At 45.9% G+C, this 23271-nt stretch overlaps 1 protein-coding gene across 2 annotated transcripts in view; it reads right to left on the minus strand.

The window, feature by feature from the left end:
* The window catches only part of ANO8 (anoctamin 8), a 46475-nt gene that overhangs the window by 11124 nt on the left and 12080 nt on the right, over positions 1-23271 (minus strand). The window contains exons 5-15 of one of the 2 annotated variants that reach the window (XM_030220044.1): positions 22667-22763; positions 20551-20667; positions 13497-13624; positions 12597-12758; positions 12029-12181; positions 11812-11938; positions 10507-10562; positions 8846-8920; positions 7911-8054; positions 2200-2958; positions 1238-1429 (exon numbers count right to left, since the gene is read on the minus strand). In XM_030220044.1, the coding sequence (XP_030075904.1) occupies positions 1238-1429; positions 2200-2958; positions 7911-8054; positions 8846-8920; positions 10507-10562; positions 11812-11938; positions 12029-12181; positions 12597-12758; positions 13497-13624; positions 20551-20667; positions 22667-22763 (2010 nt within the window). The remainder of the gene's footprint in view (positions 1-1237; positions 1430-2199; positions 2959-7910; positions 8055-8845; positions 8921-10506; positions 10563-11811; positions 11939-12028; positions 12182-12596; positions 12759-13496; positions 13625-20550; positions 20668-22666; positions 22764-23271) is intronic. The other variant, XM_030220045.1, reaches the window with a different exon arrangement.

Here is a 23271-nt window from a genome sequence, read left to right on the forward strand (position 1 = left end):
TCAGATTCTGTTGCTTTGTGAAAATTGTGCTGCACACAGTGATGATGTCAGGCTGTCTAACGTCAAGGTGGTCTTTCTGCCACCAAACACTACCTCTCTGATCCAACCTATGGATCAGGGCATAATAGCCAATTTCAGAAAACATTATCGGGCTCTTGTGCTACGTTGTCTGATGAGCGTTATGGATGACCAGACTGGCAAGGATAAACGTGCTGCTGAACTGCCTCGTAATCTATCACTGTTGGATTCCCTACATATGTAGAAAGAAGCCTAGAATCATGTTACACAGGCAACCATTGTGAACTGCTACAAGCAGGCAAGCTTTCTTAAGGATGTGGCGAGGGACAAAACAGATGCAGCTGTTGCAAACGCGTCAGATTAACAGGCTATTGACATCCCAGCCGGTGTTACTGAAGAGGAGTTTCATCACTACGTAGCTGTTGATTATGATCTACAAACAGCTATTACAGCACTGATGTCGAGATACGCGCCTACATGCAGGCAACGGCTGATGATGAAATGAGCAGCGAGGCACATGCTGACGAAATTCAACAACCTCCTGTCACTTTTGCAAGAGCACTAGGGAATCTCAACACTGTGCGGGCCTATCTGGAGGCCACTGGATGTCAGTGCTATGACAGTTTTTACCATCTGGCAGACTTAGTCTATGGAACTCACAGACCCAATAGTGTACAGAGGACTATAACTGATTACTTCAAGTAAGCCTAACGTCAGTTAACGGAGACTGTATACTGTACGTATAATAATAAACAGTACTGTACATATGTTTATCAGATGTCAAGCTTCTTTGGGTCACAACGGTTAAGTGCATGCTCCGGTTAACTGCATGTATTTCTTTGGCCCCAGACTCTTGCACTACTACTACTACTACTAATACTACTACTATTTAGCATTTCTATAGCGCTACAAGGCGTACGCAGCGCTGCACAAACATAGAAGAAAGAAAGACACTTAAGTGGATTGCACTGTATTAGTCAGACAGCTGCTGGGGATTGCTACCTCTACCTTGTGGAAAGAAGCAACATGGAATGATTCTCCCCACTGGGGATCTTTTGGATACTTTTTCCAAGTGACCTGGATTGGCTACAGTTGGAGAAAGGAAACTGGTTGCGATGGACCTTTCATCTGACCCATTTGGCACTTCCTATGTACATTGCCCAGGCCATGTCCACACACAAATGCATGTTTTCCTTCTGGCGCAGAGGCTGCTGCTCACCTGCCATTGGCCGATGCTCTCCACCCGCTGGCCAAAGGGCCGCTGCAGTCCCGAACACAGTTTGAAGGCATCACTCCGGATCTCAATAATGTTATTGGTAAGGGCACAGACGGCGGCCAGTGGGAAGGCAGAAGAGAACAGCACGACATAACCAAACTGGATGAACATTTCCTGGTAATCCTGAAACGTGTCCTGAGAAAAGAACATATCAACGCATGTAAAACTCGTGGAACATGCTCTAGCTAAAGAACACGCCTCTTTAAAGTCTCAAGTCGTGCCCCAGGCACAGAACAGATCAGCAACAACATAATGCGTGCCTGGAGAACTAGAAGTTTCAAGATGCAAGATTTTGAAACTGCTAAGGTGCTTGCCTCAAGGCTGTTTATGTTTTGAGGCTCACAGTGTTTCCCCAAGTTTGGTCCTAGAGCACCCCTTGCCAGTCAGGTTTTCAGTAGGGTTACTATATGGCTCCAGAAAAAGGAGGAAAGATTTGCATATAATGGAGACAGTGTATGCAGATCAAGTTCATGCATATTCATTGTGGATATCCTGAAAACCTGACTGGCAAAGGGTACTCCATGACTGGAACTGGGAAACACAACCCCACACTCCATCCACCTTTTTTACAGACCCCTCCCTCCGCCCACCCGACTCCATCCATCTACCTACCCTCCCGCCATGAGTCAGGGTGCCCTCCCCGAAAGTACCTTAACGTGCCATCTTCTCTCTAGAGCAGGAATGGGCAACCACAGTCCAGGAGAGACATGACCCAATCGGGTTTTCAAGATGTCCACAATGCATATGCATGATCTCATGCATGTGCATTGTGGACATCTTGAAAACCCGATTGGGTCGTGTCTCTCCTGGACTGTGGTTGCCCATTCCTGCTCCGAGAAGATGGCACCAACACACCAGGACTTAATGCCCTTATTCTCCACCTTATGAACACCCCTATCTATTACCTCATATTTGTTCATGCAGCTCTCCACCTCCGCTTGCGTTAGGTTTGTGGCGTAGTTTTCTTCTGGAGGATCAATCCAGGATGCACGATGCTGCTTCTTCGACTCCCTTTCTTCCTCTTCATTGCTGTCTCCCCATCCCACTCTCCTCCTCTGGTGCCGAAGAATCACTGCCATCTCCTGGATCTCTGATTTTTCCTTTCTGGGGCTGCCCGAGAGCCCTCCATTTTCCTCTTCCTCCTCACAAAGCTCAAACATGGAGGTGGGGTCCATGCCCTTCTCTACCATGGTGGGGCTTCCCTCCTCCAAGAAGCTGTCTTCCTCCAGGGTGCTGCGTATGCTTTTTCTGTCTGATCTATCCAGGAAGCTCACCCTTTTCAGTTTCAGTCCACAGTCTATAATACTATCCTCCTCCTCCTCTTCCTCTTCGTCTTCCTCCTCCTGCCTTTCCCCCTCTTCATCCTCAGGGACTCCACACCCACCGTTGAGGCATTTCTTCTCGACACTGGCCTCATTCTGGCTGGGGGCTCCTATTTGCAGCAGGCTGCCTGCTACCCCTGGTTCTGCTGGCACAGTCTGGGCCTGGCCAGCCCTGGTGGTGATGATGTAAGTGTGGGTGAATAACTTCAGGAGGCTTAGTGAGAGTTGCCAGAGTGTCTGTGTGCTGATTCTCCAGGTCTTAAACCTCTCGTACAGGTGTGGCTGTGACACCTCCTTTATGTTCTGCAGAAATTGTCTCATAACGAGGAGTGTGGCCAGCATCTGTGGGGAAGCATGAGACAAACCAGTTAATATTCTGCTAGGGCCAGGAGAGGCAGCTGCACTGTTTTTCCCAACCCTCTGCTAACATGATTCATTGCTGCTCACAGTCATTTTGTGCGTGGCTGAAAGAGTTTGGGAGTTTTCAGGAAGGGGAACTTTTTTTTTCCATGGACAAGCAGGATGAGTCAGCCACAACTGGTGCTGTCTTTAAGCGCTCAGAAAAGCCCAGGAGTGGAGGAGTAGCCTAATGGTTAGTGCAGTGGGTTGAGAACTGGGGGCCTGGGTTCAATTTCCTCTGCAGCTTCTTATGATTCTCTGCAAGTCACTTCCCCCTCCACTGTTCCAGGTACAAAACTGAGATTGTGAGCCCACTTTGGTCACAGGAAAGCATCTGTATATAATAAATGTAATACTTTACCACAGAAAAACAATGTATCAAATCCATTACTCTTTACCTTACCTTTCTGAGCATGTGATAGCAACCCCTCACCACAGTACCCACCCATTTCTGCCCTGCCAGACAGGCAGATCATTCTTTTCCCCTCTATATTCTTCCTTAGTTTCCCTGCATTTTTAATTTTCTCTTGTTAAGTTCCTTTTTGGTTTTTTACTCTTTTGTTTCCTTCATCTTATGTTTCTCAGCTCAGGGGAGACTTCCTCCCTGCTGCCCTTCCCTCATTCCTGGCACAGGAAGAGGCCCACCCCAGCAGATCTCCCTGTGCCGATGCCCCATCCCCAGTGCTCTTAGTCACCGGCTCTGTTCTGAAGCAACTTGGGCCTGACAATAAAGTGGAGTCTGCCTCCCCTAACCCACCTCACTCCTGGAGGACATACAGGGCCTGTCTCTCCCTCGGAAAGATCCACCTCCAGATGAGCAGGCTGCATTATCCAACTTCAGCTTTAGCACAGCACAATGGTAATTAGGGAAGGAGCCCTAGAACCTGGTGCAGACAAGCAGCACCCAGGTACAGCACAGTGCATTCCACTGTACAGAGGTGGGCACATCACACCTTCTGCTCCATACGTGGGCATGGTTTGCGCTGATGGTTCCAATTTCATCTGACTGCCTGTTGGAGCCAGCACATCTTGCAAGGTTGATATTTTACCAACACACATACTACTTTTTGCTCTCTGTGAGCTTTTGCATGATTATTTTTTAGGCTTATCATTTTGCTTTTCTGTACGGAGGCTGTAATGGTGTTCTCTGTACAATGGAGCAGGCACCCACATTGTATTCCATCCAAATAACTGAAGGCCATGTGCAAAAGGCCTCCACACATATCATACTACTGTTTGCTTGCTGTAAAGTGTTCTTGTCTGATAGGAGCTCCATCCCCTGTTATCACTGTGTACACAATGCACAACAAGATTGTCTTGTCGCCTCACCTACAATCCACCCTGAAGTTGTGTTGTTTCAAACCTGTTTTCCTCTAAGAGCTTCCATTATCTCCTACGCTTGTGTCATCTGACAGTGGATGCATTGAAAGCAGGTTAGGGAGCACACCTGCCATCGCTGGTCCAGCCCTGAAGAGTCACACTGCTTTGCTGTCTGCCCATTGCCCACCATCACGGGTACACCTGCACACGCACTCTTTTTCATTGCCCTTCCAGAATTCCAAGCAGTCCCCTAAAATTCTACACTTATTCCCTTAGGGGACAATCCTTTCTCATGGAGATGGGTAATCATGCAGCTCTGTATCTGATAAGAATCACCTTTGTGCCTTCCAAGCCATACTGTTTCTTAGTGCCACAATCACTTAGCATACAATCTTTGTGACTTGCACTTCAACACATATGCAATGTATGTTCAATATTGACTTTCTTCATACTTAAATTTTTGCGTCAGACAAAACAAACACCTTTTATTTTGCTCCGGAGGTCTTGCCCTTGAGGATCTCCCTCAGACAGTTGGGTCCATTATGCCTCCTTCAGAGCTTGGTCATTGCCTCTCATGTACGCCTATCCTCCAGATCTACCAGTTTCATGACTCTTGCAAGATCCTGCAAGAAAATAAACTTATATTCCTCATAACTCACTACTGAACAAAGAAAATTTACATTCCTTTCTTCTATGACCATCGGTGAGGGAACCAACAACGTCCTACATATCTACAGCTCTAATTGCCCAAGGACAAGAAACTCTGTTTTGTCCCTCTACCTTTCATAATGTAGCAATAATCTTTCTGCCAAATAAACCTTATACTTGCCCTTCTATACCTTATTTCTTTGAGCTGCAAGTGGCCCTGGATGGTTAATGAGGGCACACCTGAACTGCCTACCTCAGGTTGCTTCCTTGTAGACCTTTCCCCCTGGAAATTCAACCTGTGTATGTTTCCTCTTGTGCAACGTTTTCACCCATTCCTAATCCTTTTACGACAGTCATATACAACTGCACTCCATCATCCAGGCTGAGAAGCCATATATTCTGACTGTTAAGGTGCCAAGCAAAGACAAACAGAAAAAGCCAGGAAAGAATACAGAATGACCACAGGACACTGCTGTGGTCATTCTATGTTCCATCCCAACCCCTCTGTTTATGTTTGTTATTCTTTCTCTGTAGAGGGTGTTTTCTTCTAGTTTTTTTTTTGTTTTGGGACTGTAAAAATGTCCCCACCCTGCCACACATCAGGCAAGCCAAAACCTCATGAGTCTCTGACATTGTTTGCCTCCTAAGACTCCAAATGAACTGCATCCATGTTCTACTTACAAGCACGCAGGGAGGTATAAGGACACATAAAGCCCATCAAACTCCAGACCTTAAGAGATCTCGCTTTTCATCCCCCCAAATACCCTTGTTCTACTGCCTAGCCATAATTATAGCAAGTCACACTCTCACTAACAGGCTTCTGGGATGCTTTCAGCTTCCACCTACAGCAGACCAGCATCTAAAATGCACTCGCCCCCTCCTAGAAACAGACCAACATCTGAAAGACACTTGCCCTCCCCCTACAAGTAGATCACCATCTGAAATGCACTCATCCCCTCCTACAAACAGACCAACATCTGAAAGGCACTCGCCCTCCTCCTATAAGCAGACCACCACCTGAAACACACTCATCCTCTCCTACAAGCAGACCAGTGCCTGAAATGCATTCATCCCATCCTACAAGCAGACCAGTGTCTACAGTGCACTTACCCCCTCCTACAAGCAGACCAGTGCCTGAAATGTACCCACGCCCTTACAAGCAGACCAGCATCTGAAATGTACTCCCTCCTCTCCTACAAGCAGACCAGTGCTTGAAATGCAAGCACCCACTCTTACAAGCAGAAAACAGTTCCTATGTCTGGGTGGACCTTCAGACTGTTTTTTGTTTCACCACAGGCGTATTAGTAGCCCCACAGTCCCTCCTGAAATGCTGTCCTGACTCTGGACCTCCCGTATTGGCTTTGCTTTGACACTTCGGGCACTCTGGCTGGTCTGCTTTGGGGCTCATGATTGCATCAGTTACTGTGATGGGTTCCTGCACAATGTTTTTCTTTGTCATCAGGGACACATGCCTTCAAATATTTCTGCCAGTGTTCTCTTTCACTTCTCAGTAAGGATTACCACCCTTCGTAATTCACATAGAGGTCTCCATCGCTGCTTTGCTAACTTTAATCTAACTTTGAACTCCACCTCTTTTATGCAGTTTCATCCTATTACAGCACTTTCATGGGCCACAATGGGTGAACACACTTTCCTTTATAACACCCATTCATAGCCCACTGCTTGGGACTCAGCCTGCTTGTCCATAGGAGAAGTGGGGTTACTTACGTCTAACAGGGATTCTCTGTGGACAGCGATAAGTCAGCCATGCAAACCCATCTACCTCTCACATGAATCTAGGGAATGTACTGGAGCAGAAACAAGTGAGCCCTGTGGGGAGTGGAAGAGTGGCCTAATGGTTAGTGTAGCAAGTTGCAGACCTGGGGAACTGGGTTCAATTCCCACTGCTGCCCAATGGTCGGCAGTGGGCTGAGATCCTAGGGAACCAGGTTCAGTTCCCTCTGCAGCTGTGTGTGACCCTGGGCAAGTCACTCAACCCTCCACTGCCCCAGGTATAACAGTAGTACAATGTACTACTTAGATTATGAGCCCACTAGGGACAGACCCAGTATCTGTAAAATAAAACTTAGGTCTAAGCAGTATATAAATAACGAAATGACATGAACATGCTCAGAAAGGTCTTTCCAGGCTCTTCTGAGCTCTAAGAGAACTAATCTGTCCATGGCATCATTGGATTATGTCGCCAGCTTGTGACTGACTTATTCTGCTGTGTACAGAGAACCCTCATTACAGATAAGTAACCTGAATTTTGGTGTATTGATACAATTGTGTTTTCTCAGGGAGCTGCTGCTGCTGCTGCTGCTGCTGCTACTACAGGTATCCAGAGAAATTTTGATCCTGTTCACCTCCTTCAGTGCTCTTCCGCCCTTTCCCACCACCACCTTTCTGTACCTGAACAACATGTGACATAAGCAAAAGATCTGACAAAATTAAACTAAAAAGCTCATACACCACTGTGAGCTAATTTAGGAGAATGTGAAGCTAATATCCTTACTTCCCATACTCTAGAGCAGGTCGTCCAGCAAAGAAACCACCCCCACCCATCAGTGGATGACGTCCCCAGTCCCTGCTCATATTATAGAGAGTGACAGCCAGCAGAGACCCCCCCCCCCCCCCCACCCAGCAACAGATGAAGTCTTGGCCCCTGCTCATATTTTGGAGGGGGTGTCAGCCAGCAGAGAAACCCCCCCCCCCCCCCACACACACACCCAGCAGCAGATGAAGTCTCGGCCCCTGCTCATATTTTGGAGGGGGTCAACCACCAGAGAAACTCCCATCCACCCCCACCCAGTGAGAGATGAAATTCCTGGCCCCTGCTCGTACTTTAGAGGGGGTGTCAGCCAGCAGAAAACCTCCCACTCCACCCCTACCCAGCACCAAATGAAGTCCCTGGCCCTTGCTCGTACTTTGGAGCGGGTTAGCCACCAGAGAAAGCCCAGGAGACCTTTGAAGAGGATGAGTGAGAGATGGAGATGCAGGCTGAGGAAGGGAAGGAGCGCGTCTCTGATCTGACGCAGGAGACTTTGGGAGAGGGAGAAGACTAACAGGAGCTGTGAAGGGTCAGAAAAGAGAGAGAGAACAAAGAAACAATAACTAATGAGTAACAGAAAGAAAGATGAAACATGCAACAAGGAAGTCAAAGGGAAGTAAGAAGCAAGCGGGCATGCAGCCGGAGACAGACGAGGGAGCTTACACAGAAAGACTGCTGCCCCACTGAAGGGTAAGAGTGACATCTGTGGTAGTGGATCCTTAAATATCTGCAGAGCTCTGGCTCACTTGCAAAATATTTGGAAACGAAAAACCTTTTACAAGATAAAGTTTGAGGCAATAGCCCATCAAGCTAAGCACTTTTTGCACAAGAAATCAAACATCAAACAATGCCTCTAGATTCAGGTAACCTCTTATCCAGCTAGTTTAAAACAGAATCAGATTTTGCAGCATGAACATTGGTAAGTAATCAGCAAGCACTTTAAATCTGCAAGATGTGGTAGAGGTCCCAGTGAAACAGGGCACACCACCTTGCCTCTGGGTCTTGTGACTTCTGAATGCTGTATGTACATCCCTCAGGATGGTGTCTAAGAAAGGACTATTGAACTGAAGGACATATGGGAGCAGAACAGAGGATCTTTAATGATGGAGAAGCAAAAGAATGAAACCACAGATAAAATGGGGGATGGTGATATCTGACTTTTGCATATAACATTTGTTGGAGCTGTTTGTACGTCTGGTTATCAATAAAAAATTGTTGAAAGTAAAATGGGGGATGGTAATGAGATAGGAGGGAAAGTGGGCAGACAAAATGGGCCATGCAATTTATTTCTCTGTTTCTGCCATACATTACCTCCTTCAGCCGTTCCATGTCTTTGAGGTAGAAACCAATGTAGAAAAGACTCAGGTAAGAATTTACAAACTGAAACTGTCCAAAGAGAAATAAAGAAAGGGAAAAGCAATTAAAGGAAAACGGGAACAGCCAATCAGAATGGCAGCATACAGGCCACCATACAGTCCTAGAGGTGAAAGGCTCTATATCCCTGTACCCATCTCCTGAGCTCTCCATTCCTAGAGATGGCGGGTTCTGTATACCCTGTTAGAGGCCAACCAAATTTTGGTTTTGGTGCTGAAACTGACCTGAAATCCGTGTTTGGCCTTATTTTGGTTTTGGCCAAAAATGCTTATGCATTTTTGGCTGGAACCACAACTATGTTCACAGTCCCCAAACAGCTGCCCTCCTGAGCTTACACACCTCTGTGGCAACCCCATCCTGACCCCCCCCCCCCCCCCCCCCCCCGGAAGCAACCTCCTCATAGGCTTACCTTATCGGTAGATAGTGGACGCAGGAGCATCCCCACTTGTTCCTGTGCGTGGCTGGCTCCAGGCTGCTGGAGGTTCCAGCAGCAGCTATTTAGACCTGGAGCTGACTGTGTGCAGGAGTGAGTGGGAACTCTCCTGCACCTACTACCCACCAATGACAAGGTAGGCTCAGGAGGGAACTGCCGCTATGGGGGAAGGTTCAGGAGGATGGCTTCCACCAGGGAGGGGGGGGGGTGTCTGGTGGTGGGCTCTTTTTGGTCAGGTGGGGGAAGGAAGTGGGGGCTGTTGGGAGGGGGCAATTTTGTTTTCGGCTTCGGTTTCTGCCAAAACTGAGCAGGCAATTTTGGTCGCAGATTTGGTTTCAGCAGAAACCGAAGATCCTGTACCTATCTCCTGAGCCCTCCAGTCCTAGAGGTGACAGACTCTGCATCCCTGGGTCCATTCCCCAAGCCCTCCAGTCTTTCTTAAACGTGACAAGCTCTGTATCCCTGTATCTGTCCTCTGAATTCTCCAGTCCTAGAGGTGACAAGCTCCGTATCCCTGTGCCCATCCCCTGAGCACTCCAGTCCTAAAGGTGACAGGGTCTGTATCCCTCTGCCACTCTCTTAGGAGAAGCTGTGAGAACAATGGGTTAAGAAACAGGTAATCCAGGCTTCATATCACATTTCTTCCCTTTCCTATGACTTTCAGCAAGTCTCTTCAATGCCTTTTGCCTCATGTACCCATTTAGACTGGAAGCCCCATGGAGAATGGCCTTATCATACTTGAGTTTTGAATAAGACTGTAAGTGGCCTTGAGTATCATTTGGAAAGATGAGCTGAAATGTTTATTTGTCCTCTTATGCACCTCCTACATGATACAATCTGCCCAAGATGATATGTAAATCGTAACAGAACTACAATGTTCAAGCACTTTTGAGGGGCAAGGTATAGAGTGAGTATGAAGGGAAGAGTATGATCACATAAATATTAAACTACAGTCAACTATACCTGTCCACTGTGTGTGTGTTTTGATACTAAGTTTATCCTTCTGAGAGTGTGTCTCACTATCTTAGTTTTAGATTCCCATCTTGCTGTATCCAGGTGTAGCTCAGCCTAACCCTGATGAACCTAGAGCCATCGAGGGACGGAGGAGGCACGTGTATGTATGTGGGAGTGTGTTTCTGCCTGTTCCAGGTACAGTAACACTCACCAGAACAATTTTGATGATGAGATGTTTCTCGTAGGCACTCTGCAGACGGTAGTTCTCTGCAAGGAGAAGCATTAAAGGCATTCAGAATCAGTGAGGCACAGGCCTCGATCTACACACCACAAACCAAACAGCCGCAGTAACAAAATGCCTCTCCACACCACTGCCTGCCTACAGGTCATGTACCCCCTTCCCCCACGACATCCTATCCACGAACCTTGCATGTAGATACAATACAGGTATTTCACTTCCTTCCCAGAGGCTCTAAACCTGGCATTGTTTCCAACCCAAGAACCTCACATGAATATCACTTTTTGCCAAGGGGACTACATATCCCATATTACTTCAGGGCAGATGCTAGAGACTCTGGCACCCCCCTGCAAATTATCAATCGGCACTACCCCTCTTCCCCCCATTCCAATATCTCTTTTCTCTCTTCCCCCTCCCCCATTCTCCCACCCGCCCCCTTTTTCCATGCCAATTATTTCTTCCACTTCACCTCCCACCACCCTCGTTCCAGCATCGCCTCTCTTTGAACCCTTACCCCTTCTTCCGTCTGGTGTCTCCCTCACTTGCCCGGTCTAACTTAAAAATGTTTTTTTCTAAGCAGTTTTCCGTCATGGGAGTGATTCAAGCATGCTGCCTTCAGCCTCCTTGGCACTCTCCCTCTGCTACCACAGTCCGCCCCACCTCTGACACAACTTCCTGGGTGGACTGAGGCAGCAGAAGAAGAGTGCCGAGGAGGCTGAAGGCAGCATGTTTGAATCGTGCCCGTACTGGAAACCCTCTGTTTAGAAAAAAACATTTTTAAGTTAGAATGGGCAGGTGAGGGAGATGCCGGTTGGGGGTAGAGACGAAGAAGATAATCCGGCCCAACATGTACCGTTTCTGGTGCCCCCAAATGTTGGTGCTCCCCTGCCGTGCATACCCTGCTTACCGCATTCCGCCTGCTCTGTATCAGTTCTTGCCCTTATATCATTTATTGAGCATCATTTCATGCCCACAAACCGCACACACATTACTTCCTGTCTATAGGCCATGCATCCTGCATCATTTCCTGCCTCTGGGTCATACACTTTGCAACACTATCCAGCCACAGATTATACATGTCACGTTACTATTACATTTGCCACCTTACCCCAACTTGAGTTGACCTGCCCATGAGATTCAAAGCCACATCATTTCCAGACCATCCACCCCCTCACTTTCTACCAAACGCCAGCACACTCGCATCCCTTCCTGCTTATGGACCATGCAATCCACATCGCTTTCTGCTCATGAGACTCACACACGCATCATATCACACACCCATATCGTTTAACCAGTAGGCGATCTTCCTGTACAGCTCATCGCACGTGGTGACAAAGATGGCTAGAATGATCTTTGGAAGAAATCTCAGGATGCGGGGCAATTCTTTCACACTCAGCACAAACTCCTGCATTAAAGAAAGACAGAAACCTGCTGGCATGAGGAGGGAATGACAGAGGGCCACTGGAAAGGACAAGAAAGGAGAAGTGACACCAACCTGCAGCTCAAAGCAGCCCAGCATGACGAGAAAGACGAAGGAGAGACATGAGAGGCAGATGGGAAGACTGACCAGATACTGAAAAAGCCTCCTCTTCCAGGGCGGGTAGTAAAACTCTTCCAGATTAGTGACAGGACTGATCCGCTTCACACCCTGGAATAGCACACATTGTAACATTGGTGAATTCCCTCCTTCTGCATGGAGAACAGGCAAAAGCTGCTTCAGCATCCCAATATATACTAAGTCCCATAGTCCAGCCATACTGCTGACAAACCCAGGACTATGTGCACCAACCTGAGGTAGGGACAGTTGGAGCATTGCACTCTGCCTTTACCGATACCTATATTATCTTGCACTCCCATGACTGCAGTCACACATTCAGTACTGGTTTCTAGAGTGGCATCTGCTCATTGATTCTATGACAGCATCAATACACAAGTTTCTCTTTGCATCTGTGCTGTAGAATAGAATAGTGGATTTTTCCAGACTGTTCCTCCCCAGCCCTCATTGGTTACCAGTCTCCAGGTGCATGTTGAACACCCTCAAGAGCAGGCAGCCACCCACTGACCCGAAACTGTGGCCGTGGCTCCTCAATGGATTCTGCTGGGGTGTCCAGCGTCCCCCACTTGTAGGCAAGCTCAGCCCCCCTGCGCTTCCAGCCTTCCAGGAATAATGAAGCCCACACCACGTTGAAGAGAGCAAAGACCACGCAGCAGATGTCCCGGCTGGTCTGCAGGGAGAGGGACAGGAATAAAGAACAGAGATGAACAACCCACTGGTTCTCTCACGTCAACTGCTGCTTAGACAAGAGGTCTAAAACATGAGAAGTATACATAATCTGTTAATCGTAGGCAATTACAAATAGCAATGATATCAGGGATGTGGATGAACATAATCAGGGGAAGTCTGCATCAGATCGAAGGCCCATTAAGACCAGCATCCTTCCTCTGACAATGACCAGTCTGGACTCCCTACATTACAGGCACATTGATTTCTGGACATCAATAGGGCTCTGGCTGACCAGTTTCTTCATGTCTCTGCCCTAGTGATTACAGTGTTCCCCTCCCCCATGAATACTCCATCAGTACTTTCTGATCATTCAAGGTGACCAGAAAATGAAGGGCCTGACTCCACCTGCCAGGTCTTACTTTAGCTGAGAGGTGACAGACTTTCACATACCAGTGAAAATCAGTGCAAAACCTTTTGCTGTTTTAAACCTGTAACCTCAGATGCCCTACTGTTAGTGAGAACAGAGGGTCTTGTGCAAAAGGTGCCAAATATCTAATCTATACACCTCAATCTCTTTCAGGAATCCTGAGGGGGGGGAGTCCTACTCCACACTCATGCTCACTGTGTGAACACCCCTCCCCCAACCCAGACATACACCAGCTATATGGGCTCCCCCTCACATGTGAGAACCCCCCACTTTTGCCTTCATCTAAGACCCGTCCCCCAGCTGTGTTGTTACCTGATCAGAGTCTGTGAGGAACCAGAGCACAGAACCAAAGACAGCGGGATACACCATGGCAGATGTGTAGAATCCCAACCATGCAAAATACATGGCTATCTTCACCCCAAAGTAACCACAGATATCATCTGGGAAAGAGAGAGGAGAAAGCAAAGTTACTTACCTGTAGCAGATGTTCTCAGAGGACAGCAGACATATATTCTCACATGTGGGTGATATTATCCATGAAGCCTGGTGCAGATTCTGTCACTTTAAAACTTTAAGGCAGTGTCCCCCGCCCGATGCTCGAGTGTGGGACCATCAGTACAATACTAAAGCTAAGAACACAACTCCAAGGGGAGATGGAAGGGATGTGAGAACATATGCCTGCTGTCCTCGGAGAACACCTACTACAGGTAAGTAACTTTGCTTTCTCCGAGGACAAGCAGGCATAATATTCTCACATGTGGGACTCACTAGCTACCAGGCTCACAATATAAATGAAACTTGGCAAATATGCAGAAAGTGAGCTTGGTGGCAAGCAAGGGGCTGGAGGATGGAACTGACTTTTAAGTAGTAAAAAGATTTTGCAGGCCTGCTTGTCCAAAATGACTATCCTGCCTAGAATTCTGCTCCAGACAGTAGTGAGCAGTGAAGTTATGGATAGAAGACCACGTTGCTGCCTTGCAAATTTCTTCAATGGAGGCAGAACAGAAATGGGCTACTGAAGCCACCATGGCTCTTACGTTGTGAGTAGTGACACGACCTTAAAGGGTCAGCTCAGCCTGAGCATATGTGTAGGAGCCAGCCAAGGGAACCCCTAATCTGTTAGGGTTGAAGGATATAAAAAGCTGGGAGGCCTTCCTATGAGGTTTTGTATGCTCCGGATAATACGATAGACCACGTTTGCAATCTAAGGTATGTAGTGCTGCTTCTCCAGGATGAGTGTGTGGTTTAGGGAAGAAGAAAGAGAGTATAATGGACTGACTGAGGTGGAATTCTGATACCACTTTAAGGAGAAATTTTGTGTGGGTCCGAAGAACAACCCTGTCGTGGTAGAACCTGGTGTAAGGTGAGTCTGTCACAAGGGCTTGAAGTTTGCTCGCTCTTCTTTCAGAAGTAAGAACTATTAAGAACAATACTTTGTATGTGAGGAACTTCAGGGAATAGGAATTGAGTGATTCAAATGGAGGTTTTATGAGAACTGTGAGGATGACACTGAGATCCCATGCCACCGGAGATGGTTTGATAGGAGGTTTGGTATGAAATAACCCTTTCATGAATCTAACTATCAAGGGATGAACAAAAATTGGCTTGTAATCAATTCTAAAGTGAAAGCGCTAATGGCACTCAAGTGTACTCTGACTGAGTTAGTTTTGAGGCCAGAATCAGAAGAGAGGAGGTACTCCATAAGGGTAGGAAGAGAGCACTTAGCAGGGTTGAGTGCTCTGGCTGTACACCAAAGGGAAAATCTTCTCCACTTGAAACGGTAATACTTCTGTTTAGAAGGTTTCTGTGATTGTATGAACCAAGTTGGGCAGGAGGCCCTCATGAAAAATACAGCCAAACAAATGGGGAAAGTGAAACAAATCTCCTTTATTAATGAAAGGCTGAGTCCTGTTTTTTCACAGTGCAGCAAAATCAAGAATAAAGTCTTTCTGAGGTTCAAAGGCAACCTTACACAAGCTTGTAAACTACTGGCTTTAATCCCACAGTATGTGCACTAACATCTCATTCGTACCGCATACTCTAGCTGTGCATGTTCTGACGGCCAGAGTCTTTCTCCGTCTGTTGGACCACAAGGTGGGAACACTCCATCTTCTATCTCCAGCAAAGTTTCATGTGACACAGTTGAAGTAGCATCTAAAGGATTGGTGGTCACATCTCAATCAGCCATTGACAACCAAGATACCAATTACTTTTCACCTCAAATGATCAGTTCGGTGGTGGGCTGTCCAAGAAAATCTTATGGTAGGAGCATCCTTTCAACCTTTGTCTTCTTCCATATTACTACTGACAGAGGCTTCTGAACAAGGCTGGAGGACGTATCTGACACGACATGGGTCCTGGGGTAATGAGACAGTGAAAAAGCATGTGCAAAACTTCAATCTGTTACATCTGAGAGCCATTCAACTAGCTCTTTGTGTTTTCCGCAACAATTTGACAAGCCAAATAATTCACGTACAGATGAACAATCAGACTGCCATGTATTATGTCAACAAGCAAGAGAGTATGGGCTACAAACTATTGTGCAAGGAAGAAATTCGCATTTGGACAATTCTTCTCATCCTCAATTCCATCATCATAGTGTCTTACCTCCTGCTGCTGCTCAACACTCTTGCTGATCGCTGAGCAGAAATCTTCAACCTCATGAGTAGTTTATCAAGCCATAATTATACCTTTCCTATTCCACAAGTGGGGATACTCAACTTTTGACCTGTTCATATTCTCACACATCATTAAACATCTCGGGTATTGCTCAGGATGACCTAGTCAGAACAGAGCGGCAATTGATGCTTTCCAAATGTCCTGGAGTCAAGACTTCCTGTATGCATACCTTCCTATACCTTTCATAGCCTAAACTTTACAAGAGGAGCAATGGAATTCAGCTCTTATGATCTTCATCATATCATACTGGCCCAAGCAGTCAGGGTTTCTAATACTGCACAACACTGGCTATTCATCCACCAGTTTTTCTTACTGAAACAGCAGGCTTTCAACACACAGAATCAAGGCCACATTCTGCACTCAAACCTTCAGTCCTTGAATTTAGTAGCCTGGCTTCTTCGTCCTTCTCATACGTACATAAATATTGCCATACTGGGACAGACCAAAGGTCCATCAAGTCCAGCATCCTGTTTCCAGCAGTGGCCAATCCAGGTCACAAGTACCTAGCAAGATCCCAAAACAGCACAATACATTTTATGCTGCTTATCCTAGAACTATGCAGTGGCTTTTCCCATTCAAGGATTCACTGTTTTCTCCAGATGTTTGGAGGTGGAACAGATCATATAAAGATAAGAGGCATCATTTTTTTTCTGTGTAGCGTTCCTCTCATAACTAACATCCTCTAACCTATGGGTTATATCAGGTCTTTGACTATTTATTCTTTTATCAAATACTGGATTGTCTCTTCAGCAGTACAAGCACATCTTGTTGTGTTCTATTCTGTTCTATTCTATTGGAATATTCTATATACCACCTGTTTTCCAAAAAGGATTCACGGCGATTTACATATCAAGAAAACTCTACAATAGAGAGAATAGCCTATCAAGAAAAAAAACTACAATAGAGAGAAGTAACAAAGCAATTTAAAGTATAAGACTAATGGAGAAAAACTAGCAAATTCCAATTTACTGATCAAATAGATAAGTCTTCAAAATTTTCCTAAAAGAGAAGAGGTATTTGTCTCAAGTCTAACGGTAGCGTGTTCCATAATCTTGCCCCCCAAAAAGGAAAGGATTTCTCGGCAATGGTTTTAAAACAAACATTTTTCAAGGAAGAAAAAACTAATTTCAAAATTCTCGAAAAAAAAAAAGAAAAAAAGATTTCTACCAAAAGATGGAAAAACAAGCAATTCTCCTAACCCCTCCGAATTTAGTCCAAAAACTGATTTGAAAATTAAGCAGATTATCTTAAAATGTATATGTTGACATATTGATAAACAATGAAGGCACAGAAGGCGATACGCTATCAAAACGGACCAGCCTAACAGCAGTATTCTGCAGCAACTGTAGGCGGTTATGTAACTTATTCGTAATCCAAAGTACAACGAATTATAGTTGTCCAATTGGGGCAGCAAGACTGCCTGAACCAAAATCCTCCTGTTCCAGACATGATCTAGTTGTCCTCACTTGCCTGAGCTTATAAAAAAAATCTTTTGCTAAAAGGATTTATTTGCCTATCAAAGAGCAAGCCTCAATCTAGGATTATGCCTAATACTCTCAAATGATCTTTTACTTCTAGAATTTCTCATGTGTTCGGTGTTATCGACCTCACTGGATTTATGTTAATATCTCCAAACCAAAGTATTTTTTCTTTATTCAACTTCAAAAAATATTTTGTAGCCCAACTATCAATGACAAAAATATAACGTTTGTGGAATCTAAGGTGTTATCAGAACTAACTTTCCAACACTGGGCATAAAAGAAAAATATCATCTGCTTAGGATAACACAGAGATTTCACTGCCTAAAAAGTAATTTATTTATTTGTTACAGTTGTATCCCACCTTTTCCCACTTATTAGTAGGCTCAAAGTGGCTTACATAGTTCCGGAGAGGTGGTTACAGACTCCGGTGTGAACAAATGCAGTATAGGCATATTATTACAGTGACAAGTACAGTAAAGAAGTATCAGTAAATAGGTTGGGGTGATTCAGACAAAATGTTAGGGTGTGATCATGCGTCGGGGTTGACTGTTCATTTCCTGATTAAAATGCCATATTTCATTATTCGGTGTTTATGTCAGATACTATGGGGTATGCTTTCTTGAACAGGTGAGGTTTTAGTTTTTTTCGGAATTCTAGATGATTATTTGTAGATTTCAGGCGTTTTGGTAGAGAATTCCAGAGCTGTGTGCATATGTAAGAGAAACTTGACGCGTATGTTGATTTATACTTCAGGCTTTTACAACTTGGGAAGTGAAGAGTTAAGTACGTTCTGGCAGATTCAATTGTGTTTCTAATTGATAAGTCGAGAATTCGGATACACAATGAATAAAGAAGGCAAAAGCTGTGAGCCCCATGGCACCTCGCATCTAGGACTCCAACTAGATGAATTATCATCTTTGCCCTTCACAGGGTAGGACCTAGTCTTCAGAAACAATTCAAACCAGCCTAATACTTTCCCAGTAACACTTACTGTATTTTTCAGACTATAAGACGCACTTTTTTTCCCCCAAAATTGGGAGGAAAATGGGGGGTGCATCTTATAGTCCGAAGGTAGCGAGGTCCGATTTCGGGATCGCCCTCCCCCCGATTTCGGGATCGCCCTCCCCCCGAGTTCGGGATCGCCCTCCCCTACTCACGTCACGCGATGTTCCCTGGTGGTCTAGTGACGTCGGGGCAGGAAAGAGCCCCCTCTTTCCTGCCCAGCGCGCTGCTCTCCGTCCTCCTGTATGCTCCCTGACGGTCTCGGCGAGATTCAAAATGGCCGCCGAGAATTGACATCTCGGCGGCCATTTTGAATCTCGCTGAGACCGTCAGGCAGCATACAGGAGGACGGAGAGCAGCGCGCTGGGCAGGAAAGAGGGGGCTCTTTCCTGCCCCGACGTCACTAGACCACCAGGGAACATCGCGTGACGTGAGTAGGGGAGGGCGATCCCGAACTCGGACAAGACGCACCGGAGCACCTAGGTTTTAGAGAAGGGAAAAAGGAAAAAAAAAATTTTTACTATTTCCCTCCTCTAAAACCTAGGTGCGTCTTATGGTCCGGTGCGTCTTATAGTCCGAAAAATACGGTATCTCATTTAACTTAAAAAGAAGGATTGAGTGGTTTACAGCATCAAAAGCTGCTGATATATCAAACTGTAATAGTATGGCTTGTCGACTCTACTTAGAAGCTCTCTTGTTTTAGTAGTGAGGACAAGAAGCAATGTTTCTGTACTGTGTCAGGTCCTAAAACCAGGTTGTGGCTTATGTAATATGTTGAATGATTCTACAAAATTCTGGAACTGTTCGTTTACCAGGAATTCTAAGAGCTTGGCCATCCATGGTATGCTTGCAATCAGGCAATAATTGTCTACCTTAGGGGTCTTTTACTAAAGGTTAGCTCGAGTTATCTGCAGCAGGTCCCATTTTATTCCTATGGGCTCTTGTGGGAATTCGTCAGGAAAGCTCGGACCCCTTTACCGACCAATGCTCACAACTAACAACGTGCATATAATTTGCATGCTGTTAGCGTTGAGCATCGATCGGTATTTCTGACTCACTGTTCAGTCAGTGTTTTCCAGCACTGTTCCCTACAGTGCTGGAGTTCTGTGCATCTACATCTGCTGGTCGGAGGGATGCTATGGAAAAGAAGAATTATGAGAAAAAATATCCCCAAAAAAGGGAAGGTACCAAAAAGGCAAAGTTTGACGCGCTGAGATTAGAAACCCAACCTCTCTGATCCGCGGAAAATGATAGACTGCTGGTCCCACGCTTGAACGTCAGGCGGAAAGGCACCCCAACATGCACAGTGGGGGCACTGCCTTAAAGTTTTAAAGTGACAGTGCACTATGGCAGTGATGATATTAAGGATGTATTATGAAAATAATTGGACCCCCAGCTCAGAGGGGAATATCTAGAGTTAAGCATTAAAAATGTGAAAATCAAGATAATTTGAAGACACAGCAGGACAGATACATTTAACCTAGTTACAGTTTGCTGACATTGCTGAGCTGACAATTTAAGCTTGCTTAAGTAATGAATGTCCTGTTCAGATGCTGAGAAATGTCACTAAGAACACACATGTTTTAACAAGAACAAAGAAACCGAAAATTACGCAACCTTTTAAGTTGCATATTTTAGAACGCAGATGTAGGCTGAAAATAAACATGCTTATTGCTTAAGAATTCCTTATTCCTAATGTGGTAATGATCTTTTCTGGAACAGTATAGCAGCTGTCTGACCTTTGCCCTTGAACCCCTTCTAGAATGCTGATAGAAGCTGAATATAATCTTAACCAATAAACAATCAGCAGTGTCCGCATCGGGCTCTGTGGATAATGTCACCCACATGTGAGAATATTTTGCCTGCTTGTCCTTGGAGAAGGCTCAGCTACAGCTCTATTATGGCAAATGAGAGGCAGGTATTTATGAAATAAATCCTGCTATGGACGTAAGAAACCCACCATTAGATAAACCCAGATATAGACGTATGCCAGAAGCAGGAGAGCAGCTGCTGACACCACAAGTACATTCTGAGATCTGTGCTACAAAAAACACAAGACCACAATTCCCATAAGGCATTGGGATGGGATGAAAAACGCCCTCTTGCTTGTAGAACTGTGCTGTAGTCCTTAGATAGACCGTATGCCCCTCCAAACCCCACCCTGGGAATGCCATACACTACTGAGAGCCCGGGGGCACCAGTACCTATGGGCTGTGCCTCGCATATTGCCTGGACCCAGGACTTCATCAGTCGATTCAGGATTCTCTGCTCGTGGATGGGAAAGACCTGATGGATCACTCCTCGGGCCATCAGTTCTGGAACTGCAAGTGGACAGGGGAGGAGAAAAGGTGTAAAGGAATAGTTTCATATCATATAGCCAAATGCCCTAGATAAACATGTTTCATGGAAGATGGTGATCCACTGACACTAATCCTGCAGAAGGCTCAAAGTCAGAATACCTGAACAGTCTATTCTGTCCTCAATATTTGTTAGTCACACAATCTCTAATATTAGGTTCTAAGCCACATACAAAATTTAAGACTGGTGCATACAACAGGAACTACAGAATTAAAATCAGATACTAAAACAATACCCATACCCCCCCTCTTCCCAAGTACTAACTGAATTATTACATTTTACTGCAGACAGTGTATGTTCAGGGCAGGGGAGTCATAAAACCCTCAGACTGTTTCTGGCCCACAAGGCTCTTTAATCTGGCTCCCCGAGCACTGTCAGAGGTTGGTGACAATGTTGTTGAAGAACCCTCCTGGCACCAGGGCTGGCATTAGAGGGTGGCAACCAGGGCAGCTGCCCTGGGCCCCCATGCCACAGAAGGCCCCCAACCTGCTCCAAGCTGAAGTAGACACAACCTGACAACCTGACAGTGGGCTTTAAGGCCCCTTTTATGTTTCTGCCCTAGTCCTTGACATATCTAACACTGGCCTTGCCTGGCATAGCCATCTCTTTTACTAACTCTACCAGCAATCAAGACACCAGAAGAGCCAACACTGAAGACCCCAAGAAAATCCTGGAGCTTTCTCTGTTTCCCCCTATACCATGGCTCAAAGATGGTGAGAACATTTTGCTGTTCCCAGTCTTCTCTTTCCCCAGTATGACTCACAGGGGCAGAGTGGTTCCATTGTCATGTCTGTATTCCCCTTGGTCTAGTGATTGTTTTGTTTTGTTTTTAACCTCCTTGTTCTTGCTGGAGCTGTCAATGTTTAAGGAGCTGTTCCGTGGGGACAGACTTGCAGCTTGGGGCAGGCAATGGAGTGGAGTGCGCTACTCAAGCTTGACTGAGCAGAGAAGAATGCATATGCAGGCAGCATTTTCAAAATTCACATGCTGATGATACTGCGAATCTCATGCACTTTGACTTTAGCATCTTGCGTCCACAATTTTTTAAAATGCTGCCTTCAGGCTTGTCTGCACAACACAAGCTTGAGCAGGGCACACCGTAGGATGGATTCGCTCCCCTAGCTGCTCTGCACGCCTTCTCTAACTGCCTCCAGCTCTGAAAAGCTCCTCCTGCCCTCACTGCCAATCACTGTGGGCCTGCCCTCTAGCCCCTGTCTCCAAAATATCCCCATTCACCATCATCAACTCTTCTTATTGCACTACAAAATAGGGGGTGGTTAGTTGGAGGGTGAGCTGGGGAAGGAGGTGAAATGTCATTCAGGGGGGATAGAGACAGGGAAGAAGCTTGGAGGGATGAGTGTGGATGAGGGGGTGAGAACGGGTGAAGAGAGAGCAAATGAACTTGGGAGATGAGAGAGAAAGAATGAGCATGAGCGGAGGGAGAGTTAGAAAAGTGGCTGAGTCTGGGGGAGGAGATCCGGGGCGTTCTGAGAGTCGATGAGTCTGAGGGAGGAGTTCTTGAGGGAGGGGAATGGACCTGTTGTGGTAGTTGAAAAAGGGGGTAAGCTTGGGAATGAGGGATGAGAGAGAAGGAATGATCCTGGAAGAGGTGAGAAAGAGGGGGGGGGGAGTGTAGATGAGAGTGGTTGAATCTGGAAAAGAGGTGAGATTGTGGTGGGATGGCGAGAGAGGGGATTAGCTAGAGTGGTGAGAAAGGGAACTGTTTCAGTTGGTGCAAATGACCACGCCTAAAGTTAGTCATGATTCTCAAGCGTAAGTGCTGTTCTATAAACCGTGGCTAACTTTAAGTGCAGCTTATAGAATAGCGCTTTTTTCAGCGCCGATTTTTCCAGCGCCATATACACTCCAATATATCAGATTGGTAGAAAAAAACTGTAATAAATTAAACATTAAATCAAAGCCCTCCCTCTTCTGCCACTGTACTGCACAAATGTGACTCACTGATCGGCTGTCCCTCCAGGAAGTGGATATTGTGCAAGGTTTCCCCTTGTTTCGCTCGCAGGTTTTCTAGCCAGTATCTGATAATATGCTGCCGCTCCTGCAATAATACAACAGTTGTGTTAAGAGAAGACATAACTACTGAGACTCCTGGGAGGGAAACAGGACACTTTCCCGGGGTCTCTTTAATACCCATCTCTCTCACCAACAGGTGCAGAAACAAGGAGTCATTGCTGCACTGTCACTTATTTACCATATGACATCGTGCGGCACTAAACTTTATGAATCCGGACAAAAAAATGCATCACTACGAGACCCATCATGCTGAAGTCCCATTATACACTTTGTCCGGAGAAAAGTAAGCCCCCTAAACATTTTACAATAACAACCACAAACCTGCACTGAATTAATTAAAATTGTACGTGCACAGTGACATCTATTTCAAGCAATGTTGTGTGGTTTTGTAGAAATCCACCTTAACATTACTGAGATGTCAAATCCTATATAATAATTCTCACCTCCAACGTTCTATCTTGCTGCCTGTGTCCATGGCTTTCTTCACAGTTGGTCTGCTAGGCTCCGTAGATGAGGCTGACATCACGTAGAGC

This window comes from Microcaecilia unicolor, chromosome 11, assembly GCF_901765095.1.
Source record: "Microcaecilia unicolor chromosome 11, aMicUni1.1, whole genome shotgun sequence".
Classification (NCBI taxonomy): domain Eukaryota; kingdom Metazoa; phylum Chordata; class Amphibia; order Gymnophiona; family Siphonopidae; genus Microcaecilia; species Microcaecilia unicolor.